This window comes from Abrus precatorius, unplaced genomic scaffold, assembly GCF_003935025.1.
Source record: "Abrus precatorius isolate BTA unplaced genomic scaffold, Abrus_2018 Scaffold11, whole genome shotgun sequence".
Taxonomy (NCBI): domain Eukaryota; kingdom Viridiplantae; phylum Streptophyta; class Magnoliopsida; order Fabales; family Fabaceae; genus Abrus; species Abrus precatorius.
The window spans coordinates 28,969,600-28,995,727 of NW_020874303.1; the positions used below are offsets into that span (position 1 = coordinate 28,969,600).

At 31.2% G+C, this 26,128-nt stretch overlaps 4 protein-coding genes across 6 annotated transcripts; 2 read left to right on the forward strand and 2 right to left on the reverse strand.

Moving 5' to 3' along the window:
* Nucleotides 1-1,509: 1,509 nt before the first annotated feature.
* Nucleotides 1,510-3,362, reverse strand: LOC113855452 (inorganic pyrophosphatase 2-like). The gene is made up of 4 exons (XM_027487096.1): nt 3,225-3,362; nt 3,000-3,121; nt 2,324-2,525; nt 1,510-1,881 (listed from the first exon to the last, which is right to left on the reverse strand). The coding sequence occupies exons 1-4, from the start codon at nt 3,360-3,362 to the stop codon at nt 1,510-1,512; spliced, it is 834 nt and encodes a 277-aa protein (XP_027342897.1).
* A 1,946-nt stretch (nt 3,363-5,308) lies between these two features.
* Nucleotides 5,309-7,346, reverse strand: LOC113856002 (inorganic pyrophosphatase 2-like). Its single transcript, XM_027487628.1, has 4 exons — nt 7,209-7,346; nt 6,741-6,862; nt 6,402-6,603; nt 5,309-5,671 (listed from the first exon to the last, which is right to left on the reverse strand). The coding sequence occupies exons 1-4, from the start codon at nt 7,344-7,346 to the stop codon at nt 5,309-5,311; spliced, it is 825 nt and encodes a 274-aa protein (XP_027343429.1).
* A 6,027-nt stretch (nt 7,347-13,373) lies between these two features.
* On the forward strand, nt 13,374-21,132 carry LOC113853651 (serine/threonine protein phosphatase 2A 55 kDa regulatory subunit B beta isoform). 3 transcript variants are annotated; one of them, XM_027484144.1, is made up of 15 exons: nt 13,526-13,981; nt 14,399-14,416; nt 14,868-14,971; nt 15,087-15,185; nt 15,271-15,390; nt 16,648-16,857; nt 17,485-17,576; nt 17,743-17,861; nt 18,539-18,662; nt 18,934-19,057; nt 19,561-19,629; nt 19,730-19,821; nt 19,904-19,981; nt 20,064-20,134; nt 20,249-20,951. In XM_027484144.1, the coding sequence occupies exons 1-15, from the start codon at nt 13,870-13,872 to the stop codon at nt 20,383-20,385; spliced, it is 1,569 nt and encodes a 522-aa protein (XP_027339945.1). In that variant the 5' UTR covers nt 13,526-13,869; the 3' UTR covers nt 20,386-20,951. The 3 variants fall into 3 exon arrangements, with proteins under 3 accessions (XP_027339943.1, XP_027339945.1, XP_027339944.1); XM_027484142.1 differs by lacking the exon at nt 14,399-14,416 and having other exon boundaries at nt 13,374-13,981; nt 20,249-21,132; XM_027484143.1 differs by lacking the exon at nt 14,399-14,416 and having other exon boundaries at nt 16,648-16,854.
* Nucleotides 21,133-22,780: 1,648 nt separating this feature from the next.
* On the forward strand, nt 22,781-24,124 carry LOC113853652. The gene is made up of 2 exons (XM_027484145.1): nt 22,781-22,962; nt 23,938-24,124. The coding sequence occupies exons 1-2, from the start codon at nt 22,781-22,783 to the stop codon at nt 24,122-24,124; spliced, it is 369 nt and encodes a 122-aa protein (XP_027339946.1).
* Nucleotides 24,125-26,128: the final 2,004 nt, after the last annotated feature.

Below are 26,128 nucleotides of genomic sequence, written 5' to 3' on the forward strand. Positions count from 1 at the left end.
AGAGAATTGCAAAGGGAAGCACTTCCTAGCTCACTTTGTTTATTATAATGATTTATTTGTTAATAGAAATGGAGGAAAGAAAATGTCTTTTTTATACATCCTTATTTTTTGTCTTTCCTTTTAAAAAATAATAGAGAAAGAGCTAAAAATATTTGTGTAGTAAAAGACTTCAATTTTTTTTAATGAAAATTTCATTTTTTTTATATTTTTCTTATTCCAATCAAATAAAACGTAAGCATATATGTTTGGCGGGAATGCCAAACAATAAAAATAGATTATGACAGTGTATATTTTAAAATAAAAAAAATAATTAAATATCTCTCAAGAAGAATAAAATTTATTTTGAAGTATAATATAGTTATTAAGAGGTAGGGTTGGGTTTTGAAGTAGGAAACTATATTTTGAAACCTACCCACCCCTCTAAATTATACATTGCGGAAAACTTGCAGTTCCCGAATTCAAGAAAATTAGATTCTCTCTATCAAAGTTGTGCTGAAATAAACAGATGTTAATGGATATGATTTTTACTTTCTACGTCTACTCTCTGTCCTTAACTCATCCTCTTTAAGTTTATACCTATTTGGAGATAAATGATACTCAATGTCACTCTTTTCAGGATCAAGGGAACCCATCCTTGTCCATTTCTTAATTTTTCTGAAACTCATAGTTGGAATAAATCATATATTAAATATATTTTAAATTAAATAATACATAAAATAAGGGATTATAACTTTATAAACATGAAAAATATATAAACTAAATCATATTGTTAGTACAAATAATTTAATTATCATTAGGATTAGTTATTATCAATATAGGGGTGAATTAAACGATTTATTTTTATTTTTATTTTTATTTTTATTTTTTTCTATTTATATATTGAGAAAAAATCGACCTCAACTTTACCCACAATTAAATTTAGTTTTCTTTTATAAAGTCAGGGGTAAAATAAAACAATTACCGTGAGTAAATAAGAGACATTTGCATGACAATGCATGCCTTCAAATTAATTCTGATCATATTTATGCTGTAGAATTTCTACAGCTTCCATTAGTTATTAAAATGAATTATCTTCGTCTAATTTATGCAGCTTGCATTTGCACGAACATTGTGAGCCATTGACCATGCCTTATTTCTTGCAAAATATACCATGCTCGAAAGTGACTCCAACAATTGCCGAAGCATACATTTAATATTGAGTGCTTGATATCTTCACTTTCATAATAAGATTACATATTAATGTGAGTTAACAGTGTTTAATTCTACCCAACTTAATAACTCACATGAAATGCTTGTTAAACGACCAAAGTTCGAACTTGACAATTGAAACCAAGATATATCACTTTTATGCTTTTATTCAAAACAATAGGCTTCATTTGTTATTTTATTACCAATAATAACTAGGTCAAAGCCTCATACATTTTTTTTGCAAAAGCTAAGAAAGTTGCAGTGCATATAGTTGACAAGCCAGTAGAAATATAATAGTTCCTTAGCAATTTTTGTTACTAGTTATTGAGGAACTGGGAGGGCCTTAGGAAAAGGTATATGAGCATCAATTGAAATTGGCCCCGACTTGCAATCAACTGATATTGTTGGAATAGAACTACTAGTGCTGTTTCCTTCACCAATAGCTTTGTTGATAATATGGAGAAGAACATGCTCAAGCTCTTCCCCGTCTCTCCATGCATGTACCTCTGCCTTTATGAGATTAGAGTTTTTAGATACTAAATCACACAATGGAAAGTTCATTCTAGGCATCAAATAATCTCCATCTTTGAGCTTCAAACTAGGGCAAAAGTCTCCATTTCCATCTCCAAGATAAATGAATTTCTTCTTTCCTTCGGCACCAAGTGAATTTTGGATACTTTCTATGACCAATCCCTACAAGTCAAAAATGTCCATAGAAGGAAAATGTCAATAAAAAAAAAGTTTAAAAAAATTGAACTTTTGCAAGAAATATTGATAAAAATTAATCAGTGATTTTTGGTGAAAAGTTATTTGCTTATTATAGAATGTGTTCTATTATGCTCATGGTTCATGAAACATAATTTTGTCTTTTTGCTTTCAAGATCCCTTGAATTATGGCATATATGACATAGACAAGAAAAGTGGTGCCTGACGTGTGTTCAATGACAAAGACAGTGCAATAATTCAATAAATTAAATATATTGTTAAAAGAAAAACTGACCCAAAATTGCTCATCAACAAAATATAGAATCAGTAAATTAAATATAGATCTATATAGTTCATAAAGTGCATAATTAAATGTGATATTAATGTATATGGCCGTAAATAAAGAGATAGTAAGAGCTAGTGCAGTTGCCTTGCACATGTTTGGTGGACAAAGATTACATCCATGAGAAGATTTGAGATAATCATGGTAGGGGCAAATTCTGAGCCTCCCTTCTTCATCAACATAACTAGGATTTGCAATGACCTCTGAGAAACAATTCCGCACCCCATGATACTTCAATATTGTTTCAATAAAGAAAATATTTGCGTCGCTCACAATCTTCAACTCACACCTAAAGCAGACAGCCCCATCACAGGCGTTAACATCTTCATTAAGGAAACCGAAGTATAAAACGGCACATGCTAACTATCTGATCACATGAATGAGTTTATTTGGGAGGGAGAAGAAAGAAAATTATTGGAGAGAAGGAAATTAAATTTCATTACAAACCCATGCATGATAATTATATAGCAACCATTTAATTTGAGGAAATATTTTCAACCCTATCATTGAAAATTATTGTTTCAATTCCATTATTCTATTTATAAATCTTTAAAATAAAAAGTAAAGCAATAAGTTGTAATATTTTTATAATTAAAAGTAAAGGTAAAAAAAAACAAATAGAAGACATCTTCTTAAATCAAATAACCCCTTAATTTAATTTTAAACTGTTTTCTCTTCCATTTATTCACCTTTCTCCCTTCTAGGGTTATCGTACAAGTAATAAAGGGAGTGTAAAAATAGTATGTGTGAGAGAGAGATGTACCCAAGAGAATATGCTGCCTTAATGGCTGGAACAATGTGGGGATGCATTGGAGTTCTATTAAGAACCTGTACAATGTTTTCAATGGTTTTTCCTTGTGAATGAAGTTCATTCATCATTCTATCCTGTAAAATTTTCGGACAAACATAAATAATTTTCCTATCAGGAAAGAAATAAGGTAGGAGAAGAACATTGTATCTGAAGAAAGAAAGGGAAGGGAAAAAAAACCATGAGGGGATTCCAAGGCATGCTAGGAAGAAGCTGATAGAACTCTTCAGTTAAACCAAACTCATCAAGTACCCAATTATCACTATCACACTCAATGATTGTTGAGTCAAAGTCAAAAATCACTACCATCCCAGCCATTAAATGCACAAAAGCTAATGTTGAGGTGATTAGATATGTGTGAGCATGCAAATGCATATGAATGTGACCATAGAACAAACAGAGGGTATTTATAGGCAAGTAAGCTATCATCATGATAGATGGGATTTTTGGATTCCAATGAGTATTACAATGCTGATTGAATAAATATTATACTTTTCATTATTTCAATTCCAAGGATTTTAAGATAACAAATATCTTTTGCACTGAGGCTTCAAAAAAAGGAATAACAAGCATTATATTTTACAAAGAATATTATTTAATGAATAATTATTATTTCATTTCGAAGGCTTAATTATTGATTTTAACCAATCGGATTTATTTGATTTAGACACTCAAGTTTGCTTGGTTTCATTCAAAACTTTATGTTTGTTCGGTTCGTTTATATAATATAAAATATATTTTAACTAGTTTAATTCAGTTTTGATAAAATAAACAAATAAAGCTTCTAAGAGCAAGTTAAGAGATAGAACAAATACTTTGTTTTGAAAGGAAAAAAGACTTAAGATAAGTGGGTAAGAGAAAATCAGAGTGAATAAGTTAAACCTTTATCATTTAAAATGTTAAGAAACAAATGAGCGATATAAGAAAATGTAGAGAATCTCGTAAAATAAGTTTCGCCTTCTATCAAAAGATTTAGAACATATTCTCCATTTTTATTTTTCCAATATTACCCTTTTAGACTTGTTTCAAAGTGTGGATACTAAGGCATCAATATCTATAAAATTTACTTTTTCTTTTTACTTTTCTATACAGATAAAAAAAAAAATACAACTCAATTTTACTTTTTTTTTCTTTCATACTTCTTTTATTTTTATTTTTCTCTATATCCAAACATAATCTAAAAGAAGAGGATTATAATTTTTTTTCCAATTGGAATAAAACTTAGTTTGCACATGTCTATTCACAAACCCGTTTGACTAATACCACCTCCCCTTATCCTCTTCTTTGATTAGGAACCCAAACATTCTAGCAACCAACCAACCAATCAACAAATAATCTAGCAAAAGTAATTATATTAGAGAATATATGTAATGAAAAAAAAGCTGTTTAGTTGAAAAAGGTCATAATCAAATAAAAATCAATGTTTCAGTCATTCATTAAAATGTTAGAGACGTGACAAGATTATATCCACGAGTTAAATATAATTATTGATGGCTAAAGGGCCTTCAACCAATGGTTAGCGCTCATGCTACTATTATGTGCTTTTTGTTGTTTATATGATATGATGCGATATAAATTTTCTCTTTCCACTGTCAAGAAACCCTTTTATAATTGATAAATTTATTAATACCCAAATAAAGATTAATTAGGTCCATAATTTAAGAGGTGTTTCTGTTTCTCTCAGTGCTTCATTTTTGTCCATTCTCTGTATTCAGCCTAGATTTGCTCCTGTGTGTCCGGGCCAGTTCTATTGAATCTGATTCTTGGGCCTGGGCCGTTTGGCCCCTCGGTCCATCTATCTTGCAATCATAAAAAAAATTCAATAAGGCTGTACTTGTGCAGAAAGCTAGCCCATCCTTATAAAGAGCAATGAGCTCTTCGCAAATTATCAGCATTTAAATATCAGATTATACATGTGTGGGCTTTTCATGCTTATATTTTATTTATTCGGTGAAAAAACATGAATCTAGAGATTTTGAAATTTGAATTAATTTTTTAAAAACTTTTTGTTTTTTAATGTCAATTTGTTTTTCTTCTCTCTATTCACCAAATCGACATAGTGGTTATTCACTAATACTAAGCCAATATAAATAGAGTTTAGAGGCATATATGCTAAAGAGAACAACATTAAGAATTTGGAGCGAACTGATGTTTGTGTTTAATATTGAAAACTTTAGGAACTTCAATTCAGGTGCAAGAGAGAGAAGAAAAGAAGGAAAAAAACTAGCTTTGAGGCATGTTACATTTCCAAAGATATTAAATGGTTATCTTTGCCGAACTGGTAGAGCTTGAGGAAAAGCTTCATGAGCAGAGGCAGATATAGTTTGAAGCTTGCAATCGGCTGAAATAAACTGAGCACTTTCTTCCAAAGAAATTTTGTTGATTAGGTGCAGCAAAGTTCGTTCTAGCTCTTCTCCGTCGCTCCATTCATGAATTTCAGCTTTAATATGCAAAGGGTCTTTGCATATTAAGTCCCACACCGGAAAGTCCTTTCTTGGCATAACAAAGTCAAGGTCTTTGAGCCTCAAGCTCGGGCAGTAGTCCGCACTACCATCCCCAAGATAGATGAACCTCTTCTTTTCTCCTGAACATAGTATTGAGTCTTGGATTTTATCTATGATTAGACCCTGTAATGGGAAAAAAAAATTTAATAGAATTAACCAAATATACTATAAAGTAATCTTGTAATCACTTTAAAAATCTTCATTAATCATTTTTATTTTTATTTTTTTTACCATCATAGATAACAATGGCCTCAAAAAGTTTGTTGTTACGCTTTTTTTTATATATCTTTAATATTGATCAAAATCATTAAATAAATAGAGGGCACAAATCAGAGACGTAAGAAACATCCAAAGGTGTTTATTGGTCAGCCCTTTTTTTTTTTTTTCAGTAAAGGCAAACTCATTGACTCGAGTGAGCACCCATATTGAGTTTTTTTATTTAGTGTGAAGAGATTGCTACAAATTATGCATGAATCTACAAATTATCCATGAATCATGGGTTTTGGTACGAAAAAGTTTGGCACATGGACATGAAAATTTCTAGAAATTCGTGCTGTTATATATCATATGATCATTGAATTTGAATCAATCTGAGGTAAATTTTTACAATTTTTTTAAGATATTTGATACAGTACTCTAAATTGTGATATTAAATATTTTTTTATACCAAAATATTAAAGAATATTTATAATTTTTTTAAATATTTATTAATAGTTATGATTATTTTACGTATACAAAATATTTCTTCATTTTTAAAAGTATTGTAAAAATTACTCTTTTTTTAATTCAAGATAATTTTTACTGAAAAGATATTTTAATGGTAATAAGTAAAGGATGTATGAAATATATAGACCTTGCACATATTCGGAGGGCAGAGGCAGCAGCCATGGGGAGACTTTTTGGAGTCATGGTATGACAAAATTCTTAGCCTTCCCTCTTCATTAAAATAACCTGGGTTAGTGTTAATCTCTGAGAAACATTCCCTTATTCCTAAGTGCTTCAAAATTGTCTCGATGAAGAACGTGTTTGCATCGCTTACAATCCTCAAATCACACCTGAAAATCACAAATGCCACCATATATTTCTTCCACCCCAAAATTATTTTTAAAAGTAAAAAAACTTTTAAGAAAAAAGACTATACTTTATCTATAGGAAAATGAAATAAAACAAAATAAAGGAAAGAAATGCATACCCTAAAGCATGGGCACCTTTAATGGAAGGGATTACTCTGGGATGTATAGGAATCCTCTGCAGAACTTGCTCAATCTCCTCATTGGTTTTTCCATGCAAATGAAGCTCCATCATCATCCTATCCTATAAACCCAAACCCAAAAATAAAAACCTAAGGTGTTTATGTCATTGACACAATGCAGATAGATAGTAAGATATAAATGAAACATTCTTCAAAAAATCCCATAATGAGAAGGAAAATATTCATTGTATCGTTAATTTAAACATTTAAAAATAGTAATTTTTTATTAAAAAACATAGCATTTGAATTGTCGGAGTGATACACATTTTTTTAGTAAATTTTATATTTTTAATTGTTTGTCATCTAACATCTTTCAAAACGACCAAACCTAACATTTTCCGAAAGGAGAAAACTAATGAATTATGGTATTGCATGCAGAAACACATCCTGAGCAAATGAAAATCTTACCATGAGAGTGTTCCACGGCATGGTGGGATGGAGCTGATTGAACAAATCGTTGAAGCCCAATTCGTCAACAACCCAATTATCACTATCACAGTCGATGATGGTCTTGTCGAAGTCGAAAACCACAACAATTCCAGCCATTATAGGAACAATCAATGAGAATGTACAAATTCCCAATGTCCCCAAATATTTAGTCTCTGTTTTCCGAGAATCAGATTCTTATTGGCTGTCGGCTCTCAGAATCGTGTCTTAGTTGCATTCAATGGAAAGATGGTATTTGTAGTGAATGCTGAGCGTGAACGTGAAGCCTAACGAACCCATAAACAAAGGTTTAAATTCCAATTCCGATGGAATACATTTTTATTGTTATTTCCTAACGGAAATTAAATCTCATTAGAACCGTTGGATGTGATGAACATTCGAGGAGTCATATAATCGGAGGGTTTAAAGAGGGTGTGATTGGTTTATGTCGTGAAACATGAGATCACTGGAGCGAATATTCGAGGGTAATTAAATTGCGTTGCCCACGCGTGAAATCCACTGCCACTAGTTAAGGGAATATTCTATATTCTCAATTTAGCATGTGCTGCTTATGCTGCATTTACACTTGGATTCCATTCCTTTTTTTATAGGTGCAGCCCATGGATAATATATTGATATGCTATTTTTTATATTTATATTTATAATTTTTTTTCAATTAAATGAGATTTTTAATTTTCATAATTACTTTAATCAATGTTCAAATTTCCTACATCAATATCAAATGTAATAAAATAATTATAAATGATTTCCGAAACAATATTTTAATTGATATGTTTATTGTTGGTAAAATAATTTTTAAAAAGTGGTTAATTTTTTATTTTTTATTTTTTAACATTGAATTTAAGTATCAAGCCTACTGCTTCGATCTTCATTTCAAACTCTCTTTCTTTCTCTTTAAAAAATGGATGACATATCATATTATGGACGATTAAATGGCGATGGAGTCTATGTGGTTTCCACTTTATCTGCTGCTACTATCCCTATGCTATGCAGGCTTTTGTTGTCTTTAGGCCAAATCAACTAATAATGCAATAAGAAATTTGAAGGTAGTATTCTCATACGTGTAAAGTGGGGTCCCAAAATAGTGCTTGGTGATGTGGAGGAGTTTGGGAAAAGCTCAAGTGATACTAGTGTTAGTGTTAGTGTTAGTGTTAGTGTTATAATAATTAAAATAAATAAATATTCTTAGCTTTTTCTATAATCCATTGAAACGATGAATGAAAGCTGTTTATGCTATTGGTCAAATAGAAAAAATTTAAAAATTCTATAAACTTAAATTTAATATAAAATTATAATTAATAATATTAAAGTAAACATAAATTCATAAATATTTAAATGTCAATTTAAATATACAATAACTTTTCAAGAGCGTAGAAAAAGATTGGTGAGTGAGAATTTCATTATCAAATAAGAATGAGATCCTACGCAAAAGTCAGTACATGGGTTGGGCACACTGGCATTAGAGTTGAGAGTTTTCAAGGTATTTTAATTAAAATATTTATAATTATTTGAAAACTTTTATTCTTGATAATCTTATTTAAAAAAAGAGTTGGAAACTAAAAATAATGTGAAATCCACTGCCATATACTACACACATCATGCCTTGGCTCAACATCTGTTTTGGCCTTTTCTCTGTGGGTACAAACGACGTGTGTTTAGTTAGCTGAAGTGGGGGTACAATTTAGTAATAAATCATATTAGAAATCTGGCCCTTCATTCTTTGTCACAAGCTAGCATATATATATTCTTGTTCAATGAGATAAGCTTAATATATACAAGAGGAACACCTACATTTGTCGTTCACACTTGACATTGCGTCAGGGATAGTTGAGATAAATACCATCAATCAAGTCCAAGCATCTTGTTTACATTATCTCTTCTGCTTATTGATTTTTATTTTTATTTTTAATATTTGACATATTAAACGAGAGGAAAATTTTGAAGTGTAAATAAAAAATAATAAACATTATTTTATAAATAATCAAAAGCTTGTGTGCTATGCCACTGGGCCATTATATTTTGGGGAATAAATTCTGGAACATTCTACTTTAACTTTCCTGTTGATGCATTAGGTTTGGATTAGCCCACATCCGTTTTAAAAAATGGACCACTCTAGTCCATATTGAGCTTCAATGTTTGTCATTTTATTTGATATTTTATAATATTTTTTTGCCCAGCAAGCATTGACCTTAATTTTGGCATTCAATGTTTGTCAGTTCCTTTCTAGAAGACCCCCAACATTTAGCAATCAGCACCAACCACTATGAGCAGAACAAAGATCTTATGCAGAAGTTAAGCATTCAACTGAATACAGCACAAGGAAGAGAACAAAGTGGTGATAAATAAAACTGCATGACATGCAGGGCATTTATTTGTGCATAAAAAACACTTCTTACACAGCCACACAACTCATGCAGCTTATTTGTGCAAAATATACACTTCTTACTCGAACCCACAAATGACATGTGTTCCTCCAGTGCTTTAGGAGATCAGGCTTCCTATTTTTCATTTTTGGCATTCACTCAAAAACCAATAATAAGATTTTATTAAATTATTAGAATTGATTACATTTCGCATTTTCTAATCAATAATAAAGCTAGTTTGTTTTATCTTTCTTGCAACAAGCTTGAAAGTGTCAAGGAAGTAAAGGTCTTCATTCATTCAGCTTACCTTTGCTGATCATCTTCAACTGTTGCAAGTCATGGATCAGTAAAGATGAATCAGATAAATAATTGAATAATAAGAATTTTGCAATATGGCACTGATGGATAGCAATTTGCCATGAAAGTTGGGAACGTATACAATCTTATGCAAGACTATATATAGGAGGAGATAATTGGACTTGACCGATTTTAGACTAAAATAAGAGTTATCTGAGTGTGACAAATTGATTATATAAAAAATGATGGGAAAGAAAATGATATAAGGTTGATGGTACATGAGAAAGAGGACGAAACTAGAAAATTGTGTAATGATGTAAACAGAGAGAATTGAGAGACAATGGTAGAAACTAGAATTATTTTTATTCGATATTATTAAGCTTGAAAATAATTGAAGATATCATTTCATCAATTGTAATAATCATTGTGTCACTATAATTTAAAAGACAATAATTTGTTCTAAGCTGCAGCCAACTTATCAACTTTGTAATACCAAGTAGCTACATATGGTTTTGTAAGTCCTAATGTCCTCTCATTTTAGTAGTTTTCCATAAAAATTTGAAACGCCAAACCTTATTGCTATCTGATCATCAAAATCTTTCCATAAATAATCAAAACATGTTGTTACTTTATTTCTATAAATTCCACCATGTATATGTAACTGCTTCATTATTTGCAACTCTTTCACAGTGGTAATAGTGTGTTTGGAAAGCTGCAAGCATGCAGCTAGTGGTGAGGGGCAGTGGTCTTGTTCAGGCCAATTTCTTGCAATAAAGTTAAAATTTTACCAAAAATATTGCAATCTACTGCTATTCATTAATTTAAAGTTTATTTAGGAGCAAATGAAAATTTCAGTATACAAAAGTAATAATATATATATTTAGGTTTTAAATTTAATTTGTCTAGTTTAAGAGATTCCTTTAAGTGCAAGAGACATTTATTAGTTGAATATAATTTTCTGTTTACTTGTTCATTATCCTTGCACATGGGCCGCACCTAACCTCCACACCATTGTTCCAAAGGTAACTTCATTTCCTCTGTTTTTCTTCCATCAATAGCAACTGTGTTGTGAAACACACATCCAAAAGAGTCTTCTTTCCCTTCATTATGGTGTCATGTCAATTTCAATGCTGAACTTCAATCATTCATAACACAGCCTCGTGTAGTTACAAGCAGTCCTTTGGGAATTTGTCCTTGTCGATCGTAAATTATCTCTTTATATATATAAAAAAGGAGAAATCCCTTAAACAATGACCTATTTTTTAAAATTTAAAATTTTATTATTCTTGTATTTGAAATTGAAACTTTCACTTAATTAATTAATAATTAATAATATTTATTATTTTATTTTTAAAATCAATTAAAAACCAAGTTTATTTGAATCATAAAGTTTTTTATTTTTTCATAGATACAATTATAAATATTGATAAAGACATTTGAATTTAATATTATAAAATGTATCAAAGCTAACATTTGCACCTGTCATTTATTTTATATTTTTTAAATTAATAATTCACATTATTATTACTTTTTTTAAGGTAGTGGAATATTATGTTGGTATACACTGTATACTAACACAACATACTAAATTAAATTCAAAATTGATTTTGGATGAATTTTTAATAAAAAAAAATCAAAATTGTTGACTTACATGACCCATGGAATGATTTACTCTATTTACATCACCTATCCCTAAATGGAGTTATTTAGACTCTATTTAGGTACTGTACTGAACTTAAAAAAATACTACCTAATCATATAAGAAAGAGAAGAACAAAAAGTAAAACAAATTGGCGTAGTCTTATTTGGAATAATGATGATGAAAGAAGAATTTTGTTGGTACAAACTAATGTAAAAAAAATAAATTAAATTACTACAAGTTGACTACCTAAATAAAAAATCTAAATTCAATTATTTATATATTACATAAAGATTTCTAACGTACAATATACCATGGGTTAACTTGTCAAAAATTAAAAATATTTTGAAAAATAAATAAATAATAACAATTAATTGATAAACAATTCAAATTTAAATGTCATATTTTAAAATTTTGAAATTTAAATTTAATTTATTCAAAATAATAAATAAATTTAAATATTTTTTTCATAAGCAAAGACATACAATTTTTTATTGCAAATCAATTCAACAAAGACTTATTTAAATAATATATATATAGCTCAAATAAATAAAATACTAATATCATATTGTTTCTCTTTTTAAATATACTTTTTTATTTTTAAAAATAATAAATTATAAAAATTTATTCATCAATTTAAGTTTTTAAAAATTATTTTTATTTTTAATTTTTAAAAATTTAAAAAAGTCTTTAGAGTATTTTGATTTTAATATTTTATTTCTCTTTTTAAAATAGCTGATAATATTTTTAATATATATATTCACTTGTTTTAGTGTACAATTGTCATTCATTTATTTCTTTAATGATATTATCTATTTATATTATTTATTAAAAATTATCTTAATTTTAAAATTAATCATTTTATATTTTAGTTTAATATTAATTTATATTTTACAATTTTCATAATTTATTAAATTATATATAAATTACAAATATTACTTCATAAAAAATATTGTCAAATTCAATGTCAATTAGATTTTAATATTTTAATAATTTTTCATATATGTATAGATATGTTCATTTTAATAGTTTTTTTTATTTTTAATTTTTTTTAAAAACAAATTTATCAATCAAGTTTTTTTTTTATTTTCTTATCTAAAAATAAAAACTAATTTAACAGACAAGTTTTATTTTCATTTCTTTAAAAACAGTTTTTAAATTATTTTAAAATATAATTTTTAAAAGTTCAAAATAAAAACAAAAATAAACAAGTTATTAATTTGTTATTTAAAATATAAATAAAAAAATATTTAATGTATTTTTTAATCAAATCCTAATTTAAGAAGTTTTATTAAATAAATAAAAATGAAATACACTTTAATTGTTTAACTCAACTCAATTCATATGTGCTATTACAACAAAACTCCAAGTTGACGAGGAAAGGTCTGGTGTGTAAACAAGTTCATGTGCCAAGGTCAAGATCAAGTTATTGGTCATGCAAAAATTTGGGATGGAAAAGAGTGCAAGCACAAGGCAACACACACAGTAGCGACACTGCTACTTCCATTGCATGTGTGTGTTCACCAATGTCACATGCAACACGATCTTAATATTATCCACTTTAGGACCCAAATTTTGTCTTCCTTTCCCATCATTTCTTTTTCATTCATTTTGAATATTTCTAAAAAATACTATTATTTTACAAATACGGTCTTGTTCTCCTTTATGCCCCTCTTTCTCTGTGGATGTCTAAACAGATAAAGAAATAAAAAATGCAAGGACATTCAAGTCATTTCCGATAACTACTTTTTTTTTTTTGGAAACCATCCAAACAAGTCCTTAATCAAAACATCAACTACGATCCTCTTGAAAAATTATTCTGCCCTCACAGTGAGGCCATACACTTCTCCCACCATCACAGTCCAATCAAAAGTGGTATTTCACTCCTTGCGTAACAAACAACTGAGGGTATCACATACGAGGATAATTATATATTTTACATCCTTAAAAAAACAAACAGAAATGTATTGTCGAGAGAGAACTAAACACAGAAGTGTACCTATGTGTTTTATTTATTTTTTCGTCTCTAAAGCCAAAGAACCGTTTGCTCAGTCATTTTTAATATAGAAAATTCCAATTTTCTCCTTCTAGAGAGAGAAATTAGTAGATAGAGAGGGGTGTAGGAGAGAGAAAAATTTTGGTCTTTTTTGTGTTCCAATGGTTCAACTGGGAACCCAAAGAGAAGAGAAAAGAAATTTTATTTCTTTTTTGGACGGGTCTTTGTGAACATATGATCTTGTGAAAACCCAGGAAGCGATCTTTGATGCACTCATAGGATTGGCCGATTCAGTCGCGTCTTCGGTGGCCTTTGATTTCATTTCAAATGAATGGTGGCGATGAGGTCGTCGCAGCTCCGGCGGGTCCACCGCACCCTCTGGAGTGGAAATTCTCGCAGGTGTTCGGGGAACGTACGGCTGGGGAAGAGGTTCAGGAAGGTAATTATGGTACCTAGTATTGGTGTGTGGGAAAAGGGCATGTTTTTCTTGTCTTTGTCGGATCCAATTCGTGTTTTGGGATTAGGGTTTGATTCGATCCGTTTTGGATCGTGTTTCATTGAGTAATGTTTGTTTTGGCTTTTGGGTCATTGCTTTTATCGTTGTCTGATTGTGGGTCTTGTTTGATTTGGGGGGCAAAGTAGTGGCTTGGAATGGGTTGGTCTCTTTGACCTCAAGGAAGAGTCTTTGCATTGTGATTTTACTGGATTGGATTGTGAGACTGTGAAAATTAGCTGCTGAGACTTACCTGGTGTCTTTTGTTTTGGTATCGAGGTCCTAGCTTGTGTTGCAGCCACTTATGTTGTGGAGAATTGGTTTCTTTAGTTTGTCAATCAATGAATGAGTTTATTTGAGTAGGATGGGTTAGATCTTCATGTTGTATAGTTTGGTGAGTAGCGTTGAAGATTGACTGCTGGGGTCCCGTCGTAGTGTGTGGCTTTGACAATGCAAAAGCAATTTGGTTTTGACTGAGTTTGCTAAGTTGGGAGTGCCGGTAATTTTGATGGCGTGTGTCTCTTGTCAGTGAATGTTTAGCTGATGGTTTAAGAATGGGTGTGTGGCAATCCTGTTTATGTCAGACAGTGAATATCATTTTCTGTCCAAACAAAAAGTGGGAAGAAAAATTGAAATATCATTGGGTGCTAGTATGGTATACGGTGTTATACAAAGGTAACCATTTAGAATGTGGAATTAGGTGCTTGCAAGGGAATGAGATAGTTAGATTGATCAAAGGATTTGCTGCTTTTGTATTTGAGATTCTGAATTAGCTTTTGTTACAGGATAATATGAAAGTTTCCTGACTATTGGCCCTATTGCCTTTCTACAGTGGACATAATTTCTGCTATTGAATTTGACAAGTCTGGTGATCATCTTGCTACTGGTGATCGTGGTGGTCGAGTGGTTCTCTTTGAGAGAACTGATACAAAAGATGTAAGGCTGATTTTTGCTTATGCAAATGTTTTTTTCTTTTAAAATAAACTTCGTTTTGGAAAATTACATGTTATGCACTTAGTATTCTAATATGTATGTACGATGAAACATGCAGCATGGAGGATCAAGAAGGGATTTGGAGAGGATGGACTATTCTATCAGTAGGCATCCTGAATTCCGTTACAAAACAGAGTTTCAGAGTCATGAGCCTGAGGTAATCATCATTTGCTGAGTAATGTTGCACCAACATCCTGTGGCTCAGAAGTGTCAATATTTATAATGTATGATTGTTGTTTCAGTTTGACTATCTCAAGAGCTTGGAGATAGAAGAGAAAATCAACAAAATCAGATGGTGCCAAACAGCTAATGGTGCCCTCTTTCTTCTTTCAACAAATGATAAAACTATCAAATTTTGGAAGGTATGAAATGAATGTCTCCTTTAGCATGCTTAGTGCTGTATGTTATCAATTTATCAATAAATTGTTCACAAGGTTACACTTTTGTGGAACTAAGTTGGATCCCTTGTTTCACATGCTCTGATAAATTGTTCACGAGGTTACACTTTTGTGGTACTAAGTTGGATCCCTTGTTTCACATGTTTTGACAAAGGTGTATAATTTCTTATGAGGCTCATTTATCTGCCTTCTAATTGGATTCTATTGGCAAGGCTTGGGCTTCTAAAGTTACCAATTATGTTTGGAATCATAGTTATTAATAGCATGCTATAGTGCCACTGTCACGGTGTCACAGTATCAGCCCCTATAGAAATTTGTTGCAATGTTTGTGCTTTGCAGATGTCTTGCCTGCTATCGCACCAGAAATTGCAGTGATTTACTGCTACTGTTGCTGCAACTGTGAGTTGGGCCTAAAAACCCATCTTTGTCCCCCAGTTTGTGTTGTCTGACCCCTTTTTGTGATTATTTCATGATATCTCCCTTTTTTCTCACAGCAAGGGGTTTGAAAACCCTTGTTTGAGTACTCTTTCATGGAAGCACCCACAGCCTTGTTTGTATGTTACAATCTCTTAGACCCACTGCTTGCTGGCCTAGTTGTAGCTAGGCCCTGCAACTAATTGCTCTGTTATGTATGTGTCCTCTACGGCTCAACTCAGTTTTCATGCAAGTCCATTTCATCTAACATAAGTCTTGCCTTTGGTCCACCTCTGTGGAGTTAGCCGCTTTGTACCACCTTCCGGGATTCATGTCCATGTTTTGTACCACTGGTTATTGATTGAAGTATTGTTCAGTTAGCCAGATAACTGGAGGATGACTTTTGGGGGTGCAGGAATGTATAGGCTGTTCATTCTCAAATTCTTAATATCATTCCTTCCTTTCTGAACACTGCCATCTTTCAAGGACATTAGCTACTGTATCTTTTGCTTGTTAATTTTAAACTTTTATTATGCCATGTGGTGCCTTAATAGTTATTTCATTGAATTCATTGGGATGATTGAATGTTGAGAAAAGTAGATGTCAAAGGAAGCTCTCTGTGAAATAGATCCTAAGGGAAAATTTTGTTGAATGAATATGTAACCTAGATTGATTGTTTGCTTTTGCATGTATGCAAAATAAGTGTGATTGCATTCCAAATTGTATTTTTTCATATGAATAATATCATTTATCCATCATCTCCTAGGTCCACTCATTTGTATTTATCCTTATCTGAGAGTTGAACAGGTGCAAGAGAAGAAGGTCAAGAAAATTTCTGAGATGAATGTTGACCCTTCAAAATCAATGGGAAATGGCTGTATTGCTAGTTCAAGTAATTCAAGTAGTTCTAGGCCATATCTTGCAAATGGAGGATCACCAGATAGGTCATACAATTATCTAAACAATGACTTCTCATTTCCACCAGGAGGCATACCATCACTAAGATTACCCATGGTAGTTGTATCCAGCCCTTCTTTGTGAAATTCTTTTTTTCTGATAGATGTTTGTTGGGGATGATTTTTTTTACTTTTATTATAAACTACCAAAAAGTTATTAGATAAATATGAAAGGGTCAAAGCTCCGCAATGCTTACTTTTTCCTCTTTAAAATGGAATACATTATGTTGTTTCTTATTGATTTAAAGTTAAATAGCCAGGCAGAAATGGGTTGAACTTACAAGGCTTGGTACAACAAACATAAGTCAATAGTGGTTGGTTTCATGATGCTAGTTAAGGTTTCTTATTGTATTTTAGGGTATAGCAACTTAAAGTTTTTCCATTTAAATAGATGGAACCTTAGAACTTATAGCATACTGACTGCACTTAAGTTCATTAACAGGGATATTTCAATTCAGTATATTCATGAAAGTAGTGGAAGGAGTAAAAAGAGGAATAGTATTTTTTTTTCTTTCCAGATTTCAATTGTTCCATTTTTTCATAGTTTTTATTTTATTATGTTTTCTGATTCTGATACTTTAGAAGATAAGAAAGAATGAGAAATGGTTGAAGTTTTTTCTATTTCAAATTTTGACAATTGCTTGTTTGAGATTTTGCAGTACTAACTCGTGTTTTGTAAAATATGTAGGTAAGTAGCCACGAGACCAGCTTAGTGGCTCGATGTCGTAGAGTGTATGCCCATGCTCATGATTATCATATCAATTCTATTTCAAATAACAGGTGATTTTTGTTTTTTGAATGTGTATTATATTTTGCTATTGTCTAGTAAATTTGGGTTGAAATTGAGAACCCTGATGGTTCATATTCTAATTAAAGGCAAAATTTTAAATTTTGCTTTCATTATTTTTATTTTTCTAACTGGTGTTGTGTTGCTCATATCTTCTAGTGATGGTGAAACTTTCATATCAGCCGATGATTTGCGAATAAATCTTTGGAACCTGGAAATTAGCAATCAAAGTTTTAATATTGTTGATGTAAAGCCTGCAAATATGGAGGATCTGACAGGTAAGCTTGATAAAAAAAAAAACTGCCTTGTAATAATGTAAACATTATTCTATTGATAACTTGGTAAAACACAAACTAATTCATTTATGTGGTTAATTAAATAAATGATTACAACATATGACTGTAGTTGGCAGTGCGGTGGGTGTTCATGGCCTGCCCCATTTACTAACCCAACCAAGCCTAGTGACTCAACCAGGCTTAAGCCAGTCAACCAGGCAAGGTCTCAATTTTTCCGTATAAGAGGAAATTTGTTACTTTATGCCATGGTGGTTGAAAGAATCACCCGTTGTCTTTTAGTCATATTTAATTATTGAGCTGTCAACATTTGACTTGATAGATTAATATTATGTGGTTGCTAAACTATGATGTGGAATAGTGGAAGGATTAGAATTTAACCCATCAAAATCCTGTTTTTGTATGGTGAGTCAAGAGGAGAAGAAAGGTGGGCTGAAGCGTGAAGGTTGGTTGGGTGTTTGATAGTGTGAGGGGATTTGCAACCAATAGGACGGGGTTTTAAGGTTGGATTGACGACTGTTTGAATGCTCTGAACCTAATTTTTGGGATTTCAATGGTTTTAAGACAAAGTGAAGGAAGGATATTTGTATCCATTTTTTTGCAACTTAGTCCAATTTTTTACAGTATTGGTTGAGCCTTGAGCCTAAATATTATTACTGCAGAGGTTATAACATCAGCAGAGTTTCACCCTACACATTGTAATATGTTGGCATATAGCAGTTCAAAGGGTTCAATTCGTCTTGTTGACTTGCGGCAATCAGCATTATGTGATTCTCATGCCAAACTGTAAGCACATCTTGTCTATTTTCTTTTGTGGTAATCTTGTTGGTTACTAACAATTAGTTATCCCACTTCTCCCATAAGGCTTCCAGGTTTTAGAAAATGTTGAGACAGTAAGAAAAATTACTGTTTGATAATTTATTTTTCCTTGTTGGTGTGAACATTCAAAATGATGCTTATGGGGACAAGAATTGTTGTGAAGCCCGTTCTATGTATGCATTTGTTTATTTATTTATTACCCTGTAGACTCTAATATAGGCAATAAACTTTGGTACAGATTTGAGGAACAGGAGGCCCCGGGCTCCAGATCATTTTTCACAGAGATTATTGCTTCTATCTCAGACATAAAGTTTGGGAAGGATGGAAGATACATACTTAGTCGTGATTACATGACTTTAAAGGTTTGCACTTTTATAATTTCAAAATCCATGCTTGTGTTAAAAGTACTTTGGACTTCCGGAATTAAACCCCCTTTCTTTAATTTTTGGCAATCAACCTCCTTTAACATCAAAAACAAATTTTCGATAGTTAATTTGTTCTGAAAAAAGATGAATATCTTTTATCTTATTTTCTAACTTCTAATATTTTTCAATAAGCGAACATATTTAAAAATTTAAGGGGGTAAATTGCAGAAGTTTAAGTTGATGATCCTATTTGCCAAGGACCCAAAGTTGATACATATTTGCTTATTTTGGATGCCTTAGATTTACTTACTTATGAGCTGAGGTCCTTTCACTAAATTATTATTTTTATTGATTTATGTCTCTTCCTTCCATTAAAATTCAATAGTTGTCTTGTTTAAATGGACTGATTTCTTTCGTTTCTGACTTCGTTTGGATGACTTCTGCTTGTTATGTTTTAAGTCCTTGAAGCTTCTCATTTCACTAGTTGACTTGTTTATCAGTTATGGGACATCAATATGGATACAGGCCCCGTTTCAACTTTCCAGGTTCATGAGTATTTAAGACCTAAGGTTAGATTCCTGTGTCCTAGATAGATGATGATGAATTATGGATTTCTTTCTGCTGCTTAATTGAGTTATAACTGACTACGCATTTGTTTGAACATGTCAGCTTTGTGATTTATATGAAAATGACTCAATTTTTGATAAGTTTGAGTGTTGTCTGAGTGGGGATGGATTGCGCTTAGCAACTGGTTCTTACAGGTCTGATACAAATTTGACAACAGTTCGATTATATTGGAATTTTTTTCCCTGCATCTTACAATTTTGTTTCACTTAATGCCAGCAATCTATTCCGGGTGTTTGGTTGTGCTCCTGGAAGTGCTGAGGCTACAACTTTAGAAGCCAGTAAAAATCCAATGAGGTAAGTTTATGGGTGCTCTAACATCAAGCATAGTTTTTAGTTAGGCATTTTTGCATTCATATTAACTCTCGTACTCCCTCAGACGACAAGTTCCAACTCCTTCAAGGCCTTCTAGATCACTGGGAAATAGTATAACACGTGTTGTAAGGCGGGGTCAGTTGTCTATTACCTTTGATCTTATCTTATTTGTGCAAACTTTGTACTTTTTTACTTCTGTTTCTTACTATTGCGTATCCCTGAGTTCCAATATTTGGTATTCTTGATCAGGAGCAGACACCCCTGGGGTGGATGCTAATGGGAATTCTTTTGATTTCACAACAAAGTTGCTGCACTTAGCATGGCATCCAACCGAAAATTCAATTGCTTGTGCCGCTGCAAATAGCTTGTACATGTACTACGCGTAAAGAGAGATGATTGAAGAGAACATACATGTATTTGCATTTCATGGTTATATTGCTGAGGAGAAAGCTTCTTTACCCCTCTTACCAACCAACCACTGGGTTGGAGGCTACATATACATTAACTCTCACACTACAAGTGCCCTTCAGAGCTTCTAGAAAAAAGATCAAGAAGTGGCTGTTTCCAAGTTCCCGGGTAGGCAGAAAGACCATATTTTGTTACTGAATGGGCAGCATCTCTCTTCTTTTTTCCCCCCATTCTCCTTCTCCTCCTCCTCCTCCTCCTCTCAATCCTAATATTCTTTCCCCCTATTTCTGTATCTTCTTCTGAAAGAGAAGGTGCATTCAATGTTTCAAATTGTGTTTGGCTTGCAAGTGAAGAAGAAAATGTGATTGTAGCTCTCCTACAACAGATACTAAAGGATGTTCAATATCTGCCACTAGGACTCAGATTAAAAAAATGTAGCTTTTCTTTTTCCTTCTTTTTGCCCAGATATATCTCTGTGGGATGGAGCAGTTGAAACCTGCAGTGCATCATTTTTTCATTGATTAATTTTGTGTTGGAATTTAATTTGACATGTTTCAAACTCTAATTTTTCTGTACCTGTTCATTTTGTGTCAAAAGGTAATAATTTTAGGTTGCATTGTAGGATAAACATGATTTATCTCTGCGAAGTTCCATCCCGGTCGGTATGCCCCCAATTTTTGTTGATTCTCACTAATATTCTTTTCAAATTCAAATAACAAAATTGTCGTGAAGTATGAAGTATGCATTTGTTTGTGTGCGTAACAAGGTGGATTTATCTCCCTCTAAAATGAGGCATTTTGGACCCCAAAAATTAAATTGAGATATATAAAATGAAATATTGAAAGTGGATTTATTATTGATTAAATTAAAAAAGTTGTAAACTTAACTTTGTGGTGTATCGATTGATAGAAGGATAATGATTGCTTTTATGCATCGGCAAAGATGAAGATCAATATAAAACATTCACGTGTCTTTCGTCTAATAGAGGATGAACTTTCCCACCACCACTTCTGGTTGGATTAACATGGCCTATGAGAGAGCATGGTTTCTACTGAGAGTCAAATTTAATGATTGAGATACAGCTTTAATTCAAATCACTTGCCTAACATATTATGTAATGGTTGAATTACTCGTATTTGTATGTAAATAAATTGTAAGCATCATAATCATATAACCTTTGAACGGTAATGATACGCCAGTCTCAGTTTACAACTTCATGCAAATTATTTATTTCGTGTCAAAAGTTTACGATGAATTTCTTTATTATTATTAGTAGTAGTAGTAGTAGTAGTAGTGCTTATTTGAACGATTCATCAGCTGACTCCATCAAAAGACGACATAACTTATATTATTCGAAAGCTGTACCATACATTTTAACTATGTAAAGAACAGTTATTATGCCATTTTTTAAATCTATTCATTTGACCTTTTATCAACATATTTTTGTAAAATCTTCAACAGATCAAAGTAAAAGTAAATTATGATTGTGGACTAACTTATAATGTCAGAAACTCAAATCTTGAATTTGTTACTTTGAGAGAGATTTACATAGTTATTACATTTGAGTGATTAGTTTCATATCCGTGTATAATTAAAAACATAAGCACGTCTAAAACGACAACGGTAAGCAGTTGAAGAACAGAGGAGTGCTAGGCTGACATAGCGGTAGAAACTAGAAACGGTAATACAAGTCCAGCGGGGAGTGTAGGGTGCATTCAGCTTTCCTGAAATTTGTTCATATCAATTTTCAACTACCCTTTTAGGTACTGAAACCAAATCCAATGTTTTAATGTTCCAACTTTTTGTCAATGCTTTCCATAATTTGCTAATTTTATATGAAGTTCTTACCTTCGTGTCTGAATGAAGATCGATGTCTTTGTAGTTTGTATTTGACATATCAAAGGCCATTGTGTTTTCAATCGCTGAAAATTGTGAAATTATAAATGATTCTTGTTTTCGAATGTGCAACCTCGGATTTCTCCAACACAAATCTACAGTTTTCACCGTACAATGTAGGTGCAATATGGCTGTTTATTCTTTGCATCTAATGGTGTTTCAAGGATACATACATGACTACTTGTCTATATACCTAGAGACATTCATGTTTAATTCATCTGTTTGAAAATGGAAATCGATAGCCTTAATTGTGAATGATCTAATTTAAAACCTGGATTTAAATTTGTTGTCTTTGCACATGTTACCTTGAGTAGTATAATCGTATAAATAATTCTAAATCTTCCTAATTACTCGATGAATATGTTGAATTTATTTTTTTATGTTCTTCATTAGTGGATATTTTAGGAGGATATAATTATGAGATTTCAATAAATGTTCCTTCTTTGCCAAAATCTTGATACTTTGTTCAGGAAATCCATGGCATCAAAGATTCCTCAGTTACAATCGAAGGTAACCCAAGCATCACAAGTAGTGACAAACCATGGAGCTTCATACTACAAACTATTGTTGGAGCAGAACAAACACTATATCCAGGATCCACCCACGATTGAAAAGTGTCAATCATTAGCAAAACAACTATTTTATACTCGCCTAGCGAGGTTTGTTCTCTCTGTCACTATATGTTATGTCTTCTGTTTCATTTCGTTTCTGATATTGCAATTTTATCTCATATGTTATTTACATATATTTATATCCGTCCTATTTGATTATTTTTGATAAAATGTTTCTTCTAGATTCAATAATTCTCACTTTTCAAAATTATCAAAATAAAACTTTTAAATAACCTTCACAATTTACCTTATTACATGTTAGGTACACGAAGTCACTTTTATCCTCTTTAAAAGAATTGAATATGACTTTTTAAAAATAAATTGAAATAAAAAAATAAACAATAAAGTTTTATTAACTTCATCTCTTAGAGCTGAATTTAAACATATACAAATAGAAAATTTTTATAAAAAAAATACATAATTATTATATTAAAATTATAAAAATATAATAAATAATTTTTTTTCTAATAAAATTTTATTATTATTAGTTACTTATCTTTTATAGCTTATGTTAACAAAACTAAAGTAAAAACTCGTTGTGATCCATAACTCCAACTAGGAAATGAAGATTGTGCACTACAAACATTGGATGCCAAGATTTTAGCTCTGTGGATGATATGAAGATATGTGCCGAGAACACAAGCAGTGAATCGTGTCACCAACTTTCATAATAAAACTGTTACGAATCTTATAAGCTATTTCACAATCCATTAATAGATGAACTTGTGGTAAAATGGTAGTCATAGATTTTGCCACTGAATAAGATGGCAATGTGTATTTTCATAACATGATCTGAACTAAGGCACGTCTGCAAATCACCCTTAGGCTTGACATAATTGTTTTTTGTCTTCAAAATTCTAGAATGTTCAAATTTCACCGCTTTTAAACGGTAATCACTTGTGTAACTTAACCTATTATAAATCCTCCACAAACATTCTTTTTACTCTTGTGCTTTACTTGTCAAAGTGAAGACAGAAGTGGTAATGGCTTTGTGGTGTTTCACTATTTGCTTATCTTATGCAGTATTCCTCTTCGTTGCAATTCATTCAGGAAGGAATTGGACCACGCAAAGAATCTAGTGAAGAACAGGCAAGATCTAAATATAGGGAATCTTGGCATTGCTGCTTTGTTTGGACTTGAGTGTTTTGCATGGTTTTGTGGGGGTGAGATTGTGGGCAGAGGATTTACATTCACGGGCTACTATGTTTGAGCTGAACTGCTTAATTTTCTAAATTGCTATGTTTTGATTCTGATATTGATGAATGAAAATGAACAACATAATAATTTCCGAAATCCGTGAAAATTCATGTATGATGTAGCTTCAAAAGAATTTAATATTTATGAACAAAAAAATCTCTTTTGCTTGTTGGGTATGGCTAATGATGTAATTTAGGGGAGTTACAATAATGTTGTTTTGGTTTCAATTTCATTTACGCGTATTTGGGGTGTTCTATTGGCATCTTTACTTTCCGTATTGGCTTAATGGATTAAAGAATGTGTGTGCTTCAAATTAAACAGATGGAGAATCTTAGGAAGAACCATATTCTGGTTATAATTGTTCCTTTTCTTTAGTAGCTAGAAAGAATATATTGAGCATATGCATATGAAATGAATATGTGCTTCAATCAATTGAAATGTGTGAGTGGGTCATCGTCAACGGATTGAGATCTTATATTCCCATTCACATAGGAAACCACTTTTGTAAACGTGATTCTCACTCCTGGACGGCGACCAGTCAGCTCCCATTCACTTCAAATTTAGGGTGATTAAACATTTATTTAATGTATTTTTAAATAATAATTTATATTATAAATTTTATTGAAATTAAGTTTAAAAAAGTTATATAAACTATAAACTATTTTTGAGAAGATGGTATGGAGAATATAAGGCATGTACATCAGGATCATGTCTTGTGTTAGAGCCTTGGAGCATACATACATACATGCATCCGTTGCCTCTTATAAAGTTGTTTAGATTTTACATTTACGAGCAAGTTTAATTTAAACATAGAAATCTTGAGAATAGATACGAGTATCATTAATTTAATAGTCATCTTATTTTTATTAATACGTAGATTTTTCATACACGGGATTTCGACATTAATGTGTCGTAAATGCCTATTTGTCAAAGCCGAAAGTGCACGACTATTCTTTTTTTTTTTTATGGGTCAACTTCGTTTACTTTACTATTTAACTTGCTTCCATTGGTTTTGTATTATCATTTATTAGTAGTATTTAGGTATCATCATTGATCAACCCGTTGACTCAAGTAAACCAATTGAATCTGAAATAAAAATTAAAATTATTTTACTAGATTGCTAAATTTGGCATTGAATCTGAAAACAAATTCTTTTAGAATACAACTGTAATTGTGTTTAGAGAATATATATATAATGACAATAAATTTCGTTTAAAAATATATTTTAAATTTAGATAAAACTGTTTAGTTCTACAAAACTGCCATATAATCTTTACTCATTTATAAAAAATTATATTCGAATACACGTACAAATTTGTAAATTATTCCATTTATTATCGTGAAACAAACTAATTATAACATTATATATATTTTTTTAAAATATTAACAACATACTTTCTAATATACATTTTTTTATTATTGATTAATATCTATTAAAAATTACAAAAATTATACAAGTTTCATGTTTTTGTTTTTAAATTAATATTTATCTCTCATTTTTTTAATAAATTTTAATTAATAATAAAAAAAGTGTATTAAAAATAATTATATCAGAAAATGTGTCAGTAACATTTCTTACGAGATGTTATGGCTTATACGATATGTTAAGGATTTATTTGCTGTTTTCTTTTTAAAAAGTTATTTCATTTTAAACTGCTTTGAATTAATTTGTATTATATATAAATTTTAAAATCAAACTGATTAAATAATAAAAGCAAAAATAAGGTAATTAAAGCTATTCATAAAACAGTTTTATGGCTTTGAGGGGTTACAAAGTAGAATAGCAGCCACTGATTTATTATATTTATTTTCCAATTTTTCAAGAAAATAGTGGGATCTTTGATGAAGTTAGAGAGATAGATTATGAGGATCATTATAGAAGATGGTAAGGATGCAGTTAGGTTATTTAATTCATCGACATCAAGATGAGGTTGATGAGGTTGATGATCGTAATTCCATGAAGCAAAGATTACAGAAGAGGCGCAATCATGACTGTACACGTGTCATTGAGATGATC